General features: G+C 29.5%; 1 protein-coding gene across 1 annotated transcript in view; it reads left to right on the forward strand.

Annotated features, from left to right (window-relative positions):
* The window catches only part of LOC105617903 (probable phospholipid-transporting ATPase IF), an 18893-nt gene that overhangs the window by 2583 nt on the left and 6174 nt on the right, over positions 1 to 10136 (forward strand). Inside the window, exons 2-6 of the mRNA XM_012199441.1 lie at positions 7015 to 7119; positions 7304 to 7558; positions 8787 to 8936; positions 9082 to 9377; positions 9724 to 9938. Of these exons, the coding sequence (XP_012054831.1) occupies positions 7015 to 7119; positions 7304 to 7558; positions 8787 to 8936; positions 9082 to 9377; positions 9724 to 9938 (1021 nt within the window). The remainder of the gene's footprint in view (positions 1 to 7014; positions 7120 to 7303; positions 7559 to 8786; positions 8937 to 9081; positions 9378 to 9723; positions 9939 to 10136) is intronic.

Genomic DNA, 10136 nt, shown 5'->3' on the forward strand with positions numbered 1-10136 from the left:
AGAGAGAGAGAGAGAAAGAGGGAGAGGTCTTGGCGCTAAATAAATAAAAGCACATATAATATAGCACGTAGCCAACCATCTTTTTAACGAAACTGCTGTAATTTATGTTTCGTTACTTTCGAGTTACTGTTAAAAAATGTAAAAGTTTAACAATTCAACAATTCTAAGCTTGGAATAATTGTCTAGATTTGAGGTCGGGTTGCGCATTTCATGGCATTAGCAATGAAATAAACGAATGAATTATCGATAAAACTAGATAAGATAGACGCGTAGTCGAAATAGATATAGTTATCAATACAATGACATAATAGTCGGTTAATAGCAAACTAATTTTCCTTACCACACACACCAAATTCTGATAGCGACGAATTCGAGACGGTGTATAGTGCTTGCCTCGGGAAAACATCATGCAACATGTTCTTATATATCTTATCTCTGTTCTGATCGTGAATGATGTGCATCCGTTGAGTGAAGGTGCCACGCTCAACGTCTTGTCCGGACAATCTGACGGGGTGACCTTCCTTCAACAGGCTGAGGAAGGCCAGACACTCCCCCATCGCCCAGTCAACCTGCCGGGACTTCATCAGTTTCGTTCGCCTATCCATCATTCTCAATACCTATGTGTTCGATAGGACAAATCCAAACCATAATACTAGTTTACAAAGGTTTTATGCAAGATATAAAAATAGAATAATTTTCATTACTGTTTCTAGAATAATTTTCGACGCTGATTCCGAATCTATTATTGAAATATGTATTTCCATCAAGTTCGATTTTTAAAACATAAGAAAAGACATTTTTTCCCACATAATGAAGTTTTATTAAAATTAGAACACAAATCAGAAGCATTAAACATTTAATTTTTTCTTTTTTAATATGATTTCGAATTTTCGTCTTAATATCCCTGATAATGTTTCTTATCAAATTCTAGTAGGAAACGTTCATCTTGCTTATTATTTGTTCTAAATTATTTAACATAAATTATTTGAAAAAAGTGCATATCTTAAAAATTAACATGCTAGATCTTAAAATTAATAATATGCTATTTTATTCTCTAAATTAATAGATAATCACTGATATCAGTGCCACTAGTAATCAGTGAATGAAATATGAGATTCTTAACTTAGCTAATCTTTATTGTGTAACTAATCTTGTTTTAGTGCATAAATTCAATGAATATAGTACTAAAAGATTGAAATTAACGTGTAACTATATTATTAGTTAGTAATACTGAAACATTCTTCCTTTTTAGTTGAATTTCACTGATTATCCAGTGTCAAGTATAGTCACTGTGGATAATTAGTGACTATCCATTGATTCAAAGAATAAAATTTTAAACCGATGGAATTGTTTCAACGACAGATTTGAAATCAACGCTCCAAAATACATTTAAAAAAATTGTTTCTTTTTTTTGCGCTAAAAATTATTTAAAATTTGTAAACTAGTGTAATCAATCTGAAACTTGTTCGGTTCTTCCTGTTCCTTAGATAATTGCCCAGCAAACGAGAATGGATTGAAATGAATTGAAATGGATTCAGATTTTCAGAAATATTGATTCACGAATGTTAAAATGAATGTTTTTCAATTCTGAATGCATTTTTATTTATTTATAGGAATTGCATAGAGCATCTCTCTATGCCTTTCAATCTAAAAATAATATTAGCTCTTTCTCTGCACAATTGTGAATACTGTTCAATTCAAAATTTTGAATAGGAAATGCAGTTTTTCAATTCAATTATATCCAATTAAATCTAATTGAATCCAAATAAAAGTATTCGCTATTTAAAATATGCATTCGGATAGAAAAAATTTTTAATCCATTTTAATCCATTCTCGTTTGCTGGATGATAAACTTTATGAAAATTCGAAAATTCATAGAATCATTCATGAGTACTAAGATAAATTAAACTTGTCAATCAAATTAAGAATTTCTATGTAAGACAGAATAAAAATTAATCCATTTCCATGATACAATTCGTATAACTTGTAGCTAACTTGAGCATGACATTCAATGTCCTTTGGAGAAGTAGATATAGCAATGCATATCGTTTTGATGGTCGCGATGTCGATGCCAGTTGGCGGAATTTTTTTTCTTGGAGATTGATTCGAGAAGAATTCAATCCAGGGCACATCGTGCCAGTCGTTCATTTGTATCGAGTTGATCGTCTGCGCTTTCTTGAATTCCTCTTCACAATGGCTCATGTACTTTTCTATTTCCTACGCACAAAAAACAATTGCACGTGCATATGCATAACAGCAGGATTAAAAGTACAGGATTTAAAGTAGTTTTAAATTATTATCTTCCTCAACCTCCTTTGCGAAAGCTTCTGTTATCACACCCTCTTTAAGTAGTTTGTTGGAATATATAGATAAAACATTAGGATGATTTCTTATTCGCTTGTACATGAGTGGTTGAGTTAACATTGGCTCATCCATCTCGTTGTGCCCGTTTCTTCGGTATCCAACGATGTCTATTACCACATCGTTATGAAAAGTAGCTCTGATGATAAATTAGTAAGTCTCCTTTATTAATTCTTCTAATTATTTAATGCACTTATAATATGTTCTTATTTTTACATTTTATTGTGAATAATTTTCAGCTTTTTTACTGAAGGAACTAATTATTTGCATAATTTAGATATAATTTCTCCTCGCAAATTTTTTGAAAAGAATTTTTAAAAATGTTATTTATTTATAATTTTCATCGCAAAATATGTTATCTTAAATAAATTAATATATAACAACATTAATTTATTTAGCATTTATACTATAATAAGCTTCTATTCTTTAAATAAAACAAACACTGAGATTAAACAATTAAAAGATAACAGGAAATAACAACTAAAATAAAATCTTTTGAAGTAATACACTAAAGATTGAAAAATGAATAGCATTGTAATTTACCGATATTCGCTGGCCACTTTACTGCAGTAGGTGACTAAATCAGGATCATCAGCATGTATATGAAAAATAGGAGCGTTAATAACACGTGCGACATCTGTGCAATGCTCACTAGATCGTGAATATCTTGGATCAGTTGTAAAACCAATCTAGAATTATTAACATACATTTAAAACAAATTATTCTCATTTGCACTTTACACTTTATAATTATTTAAAGGTGTTTAATATTTAGCATCTAATAATTTAATATTAACAAAAATAAACGCATACGAAAAGTATATTTATATTAATTAATACACCCAAGACTGATTTTACTTAAATATTAACTTTGATTTTAATTTATCTTGATGTGAATTCTTTTTTAAAAAAAGCTTTTAGGTAATTAAATTTTAATTAAAGTCTACTCAGTTAATTAATTTTAAAAAATTCGGAAAACATTGTCAAAGAGAAATTGTTATCCCTACTTGATTGTTAATTACGATGTGCATGACGCCACCCGTTGTGTACTCTGGTAAATTGGTGAGATGTATTGTTTCGTAAACGACACCTTGGCCGGAAAAAGCGGCATCACCGTGAACCAATATAGCCATTGTTTTTACGCCGTCTAAAAGAATCTTATTTTTAGGATTTATTTAAAGGAAGTCTATTACCGTCTATTAGGAAATGACACATCTTCGATACGTACGTTTAGAGTCACCTTTCTCGACTTGTTCGGCACGAACACGACCAACTATAACCGGATCGATTGCTTCCAAATGCGAAGAATTTGCCATTATGACGATAGTCATTTTCTTCTTGATTCTACAAAAGTCGCAATAAATCAAATATAATAAATGTTTAGACTCTCTACATTCCTTTGCAACTTGGAAGTTTAGACATGTTCGCATATTAGAACCGATTTTGCATTGCATGGTTTTTTGCACCTTTCTAGTAACTTCTCTGAGTACGTCCCGAGATGATACTTCACGTCACCAGAACCGAATCCTTCCAGAGCGATTGGGTTGAACTGAGTGAACAATTGCTTCATCGGTTTCAAGCAAATATTCGCCAAAGTATTTAGTCGACCACGATGCGCCATACCAATAACTACAGTTTCGACTCCTGGTGAATAGGATAAAATAAAAATAAAACAAAAGATACCATTAATGGAACATACCGTTAATGAAAACTCAGGAATCGCTTTGAAACTTTACTTAAATTAACATCTGTGTGATTCAAGAATTAATTTATTCACCTTTTAACGCTGAAGTTTCCATGCATTCCGCTATTGATGGTATGAACGATTCGCAACCTTCTAACCCGAATCTCTTTTCCGTTCCGTATTTTCTTCTTAAAAACCTTTCGAAACTTACGGCCCTCATGATATTCATCCAGATCCACTTCCGGTGCTCCTCAGGCAACTCCCAGGCGCCCGGTGTCTCAAACTTTTCTCTCAACCAATCTAACTAATAAATGATATACGCATGAATGATATTCTACATATTTCTACGTATTTTATGAAAATTGCTTTAAAACCTATACCTCCTTTAAATAAACATAAAAAAATTCCTAGATTAATTAAAGTCTTCACAAATGCACAATTCGCTTTTCATACTTTTCATGGCGCGCAGTGATTCTTTTTTTAAAATCAGTTTTAATAAACATCTTTCTATTTCTTTTTTGCTGACTATCTTTATATTAATTACTAAGCTAAAGTCTGTCTTCAAATAGATATTTCTAATACAGTCTATAATCAGTATAAAATAGTTTTGTGTAATCTAATCTATCAATAAACATTTACACGATAAGCTGAAGATATCACATTCAAGTGCAATTTCAAAAATACTATATATACAGGATATAAATTATCATTATACAAATACTATCTATATACACGGAACAATTTTGCTGAAGTATTTAAAAATTTAACTAGATATAATACACACAAATTTAAAAATAACTTTATTGGACTGTCAAAATAATTAAATAGAACACTCAAACTGATTGCTAAAATATCAAAATTTTTGCAACATTGTTCATCATGCTAGGATTTCTCTCGCATAATTATTTTAATAATTCAAGAAAATTATTTTCGAATCTGTACCTATCTAAATTTTAGATACAAAATTGTTCCTTTCATATAATAATAAAGCGTGAATATTTGTGTAAAATATTTCTCTTAATTAAGATCATGTCGTACATACCACATTGAGATCATGAATGTACGTGTATTCGAGACCTAGATGGCCGCAATAAATCTTGTTGAGTCTCATCAGTATCTCCCGCAGTGATAAGCTCTTCTTGTCGCCCCCAATAACGGTCAAGGATGCGAGAGGGAATTCTCTACTCATATCCGCTTCCGTCATTCCCTTGAGATGCTGCCGTACTACGATCGCGGGCGCCAAGTTTGCAGTATTCTGCAGCTTCGCTGACTCCGAATTCTGTATACCTAATGGATCGATGTCAGCTATCAAGTGACCACGTGCCTTTAAACAAAAGGAATAAACATGGATATATGAAGTGCAAGAAAGTGCAAGAATTTCACACAAGAAATAAGTACTTGATAAGCTCGGATCGTAGCAATAACATCGAGTGCTCCGATTAAATATTGATCTCCTTGCATCTGACTATCCGATTTTCCCCGAATGGACTCTTTCAGAAAAAATGATCCTGTTAAACATTTATCCGAAAAAATAAACATGATTAGTTCTACTTCTAATTGATTCACAAAATGCATTTATAATTATTATGGATATAATATAATATAAATTGTTATTATATTAATTTATTTTCTTTCATAATCATACATATAATAATACGAAATAATTATAAAATCATTATGCTTTCTAAATTTTTATGATTGTCGTTTATCATATAAATTATAATTATCAATATTGCGATTTTAATCCCTTGATTGAGAGCAATTTACTGGCAATACATTGGTCAGACATATGTTAGGCCAAAATTGTACCAATAAATTACGCTTTAGGGTCACTATCAATCTAAGGAAACGACTATAATATGGCATTTATCAAAACTTACTTTTATCTGCTGTTAAGTTCGATGTCATAAACTTGGACGAACTGACGCGCATTGGACTGGAATTGGAAGGAGAGTCCTTAGGACTTTCCGCATAGATCAATTTAAAATACGAGGAACTTATGGATTTTCGATTTTTGATCCATGCTTTGTATATATGATCCAAGTACTGGTTATTGATCATGTTAAGCATATTATCCTTCCTATTGCCATTGTCGTCTTGTTTGCAGCGTGCCAGGACATTTTTGTAAAATTGTTTGGTAATTGATCTACATTTAGAATTTTTCCAGCTGGAGTAAAGATACTGTACAAATTGTCGGTGTAACCACAATAAGGATTGTGCTTTTCGATAATATTGCATTTTTGTATGTTATATGCATAGCCCCATTTGTCGCCGCGGCACATACGAGTGCTAAAATAGACGAGAAATAATGAAAATGTCGAATAACCGAGAAATTTTGAAAATTCTATCTCACAATCCGATTGAGCGAACGGATACTTGTATGAACAATATTATTATACGTTATGTCATCGTGTGATTTCGATTTCTACATCAAGATTGACTAAATTCACGATTGATCTTCGTTTTGGATAAAAACTCAGAGCGAGACTTGAAACGAATTTCACGTTTTATTGCTTAGAAAATTTATTCCTTAAAAGTATCTCATATATAAATTGCATTTTTATTTTCCTTCAAATTATTTTTAAAAATATATTATTTTAAAACACAAAAAATATTTAATTATATCAAGACGATTAATTTGATGATACGCTATAATTTAATGTAATTTAATAAATTAAAATAAATTAAATTAATAATATTCGTAATTCAATAAAATTATTTAACATTTCATTTTATTAATTTAAAAGCATTTAATACTAACTGTTAGTTTTAAATTAAACAAAATAATGTATTATGTATAATTTAGCAAAATTAAGTATTTGATTAATACTTAAATTTACTACGTATCTAAAAATTTCACAAAATATTCCATTTCGACATCGTTCAGATTGAACAACAAAAAATTTAACTTGCTCAAATTTAATTCGCAACTATATCTAAATTATAAGCTATATACGCTTTCAATTACAGGGTGCGACAGCCTCAGCACTTAGCGATCACAGAGTTGTAGAGATTAATTCTAGAAACGATTCACAAGAAAAATATTTTATTAGCAATCGCATCATATCGCATAAGGTATTTCTTATTTTCTATATCTTATGAAACTTAAAATTTTTAATATTAAAAAATTCAGTTTGTAACACAAGTAAACATCAGTTGTATTTAGCTGATATCTCGAAATGGCTACCATCATTCTTGTATTTCAACTCTCGTTAAAAATATAAGCGATATCAATCGTATTTATCTGATCTGTTTACAGTATACGATATGGAACTTCATTCCAAAGAATTTCTTCGAGCAATTTCGGCGAGTGGCGAATTTTTATTTTCTACTCATGACGATAATCACAGTTTTTATACCCTCGTCAATTTCGCCATTAACCAGTGCCTTGCCTCTGTCGTTTGTCATTTTAGTGACAGCGTGTAAACAAGGATATGAAGATTATCTACGCTACAAAATAGACAAACGAGATAATCGGAGATCAGTCAGTGTCATCCGTAACAAGTGTAGACAGGTTCGTCACGCGCGATGCCTACGCTAATTATAATGCCCTAACTTAAAAATTTCATTAATTTTGACGCTTATAGTAATGAAACAAACAAAATATAAGTTTATAATATTTCTATATTTACTGTAATAAAATTTTTAATGTATATCCGGGAAGAAATGTTTTATATGTAATTATATAAAATTATATAAAATTATACATATAATAATTTTATATATAATTATATATATGTATAAAATATGTCCATTTATACATATATATACAATTACATATAATTTTATATAATTAAATAAATAAATTAAATAAAGACTTTAATGAATAAATAAAAAATTAAAGAGAAACCTTTAAAAGCCGACACAAATCGTATAATTATAAAGTGTATAATTATAAATTCTTTATTATAAAAGACACATAAACATTTCGATCCTAATTTGGATCCTCTTCAGTATGAATAAATATATAAATATATAAATAAATTCAATAATCATATAAATAATCATAAATTAATCATAAATATCGTCACGCGAATATCGCAGTAAGAATCATTAAAAGTAATAGTATACGAGAGTTAATATGGTTAAATGTTCTCATGTCCTCATCTTGTTATTAGTTGTTTATTACATTCCAGTAAAATGAATAATAAAATTAATAAGGATAACTGTGTCTATAATCTTCTCACTGTTAACATTGTTTATGACTAGATATCACCGTTTTTCATTAAACTTGACAATTTGATAATAAGTATACACAAAATCACGTTATCAACTTCATTGTTTATTTTACTGGAATTTAATAAATAACGATAATAAGATGTGGACATTCGACTATATTAACTCTCCACTCTCTCTTACTTTTATATCATTATTTTTAATGATTCTTACTGCGATATTCATGATGATATTTATGATTAATTTATATGATTATTTTAAATTTATTTATATATTTATTTATACTGAAGAGGATCTCTTATAATAAAAGATTTATTATAAGGAATTATACTTACAACCTGTGTCAACTTTTAAAGGTTTCTCTTTAATTTCTTTTTTATATAATTATATATAAAACATCTTTTCCCGGATATTTATAAAATATGTATATATTTACGTGTCTGTTGTAAAATTTTTCAATGGCTCTAATTGAAGATTAAAGTAAAGATAAGATAATTCCTGATAATCTAAAATCATCAGATCGAATAATTATTTTTCATTCATAAATAACATATGATACGTTTCAGGAGATATATTGCGAACAAATAGTAGTCGGCGATCTTGTGAAGGTCTCTCGAGATGAGGATGTACCTTGTGATATCGTTCTTCTTTATAGTGAGACTCCAGGTTGCTGTTACGTCACGACATCCAATCTTGATGGCGAAACAAACTTAAAAGTAGTTATCCTTACACTATATAAGCTTTTTTAAAGCGGGATTTTTTACAGGCAAAACTTTACGTCACAAAATCAAAATTTTTTATATCTCTGAAAATATTTTTCGTCATAATCTGTTTGTCGTAATTATAAATATATAATTTTAGACGTTACACGTGCCGAAAGTGATCTCAACAATGCCGCTTATGGATATAGCAGCGATGCAAGCGACAATTACGTGTCAGGAACCCTTGGCTAATCTTTACACCTTCCACGGCAAACTCGAAATTAACGATGGCGATAAAACGACCAGTGGGCATTTAACAATAGAAAATCTTTTACTACGCGGATCTAGACTGAAAGACACCGAGTATGTAGTCGGCTGCGCGGTTTATACCGGACAAGACACAAAATTGTCGCTCAATTCAAAGATAGTCAGCAATAAATTCTCCACTGCTGAAAAGTAATTATGTCCGAGCTTTATTTTATAATATCTATTATATTAATTTATAAGACATAATATTTAGACATAATAATTTCTATATGGAGAAAACGATTTTGGTGAAGTATTCAAAAATTTTAACATTCTAGCAATCAGTTTAAGTATCCTATTTAAAAATTTTAATGACTTAACAAAATTATTTTCATTTGTATCTGGCTAAATTTTTGAATACTTCATCAGCAAAATCTCTCTGTGTACGTCTTTCGCTCGAATATTCGCTATATCTATGTAGCAAATGTTGCGAATAAGTTTAAAGAAATATAAAGAAATAATTTATATCTTTACATTTATCCGTTATCATTCGTAGATCTATCAATAAGTATCTTATTGTATATCTCGTGATACTGTTGACTGAAGTGATAATATGTACCATACTGAAACTATACGTTAACACTCTACAAGTATGGGAAAGATACTTAGGTCCACTACCCAATGTTAATTTTTTAACATTAATTATGGATATTTTGAGCTTCCTTGTCTTATTCAATTACATCGTACCGATATCATTGTATGTCACCATTGGTAAGATATTCTTACTTGCACAATTTCTTTTTTAAAGAAAAAATCTAAGTTAAAATTATTTTTATTTTTATTTAGCATAACATATTATTTATAAAACATTTACAACATAAATTATTTAAATTATATATATTTCTTTTGTGTTTGTTGTTAAAAATTTATCTATACATATATATATATATATATATATATATATATATA

This window comes from Atta cephalotes (genome assembly GCF_000143395.1).
Source record: "Atta cephalotes unplaced genomic scaffold scaffold00014, whole genome shotgun sequence".
Lineage (NCBI taxonomy): Eukaryota > Metazoa > Arthropoda > Insecta > Hymenoptera > Formicidae > Atta > Atta cephalotes.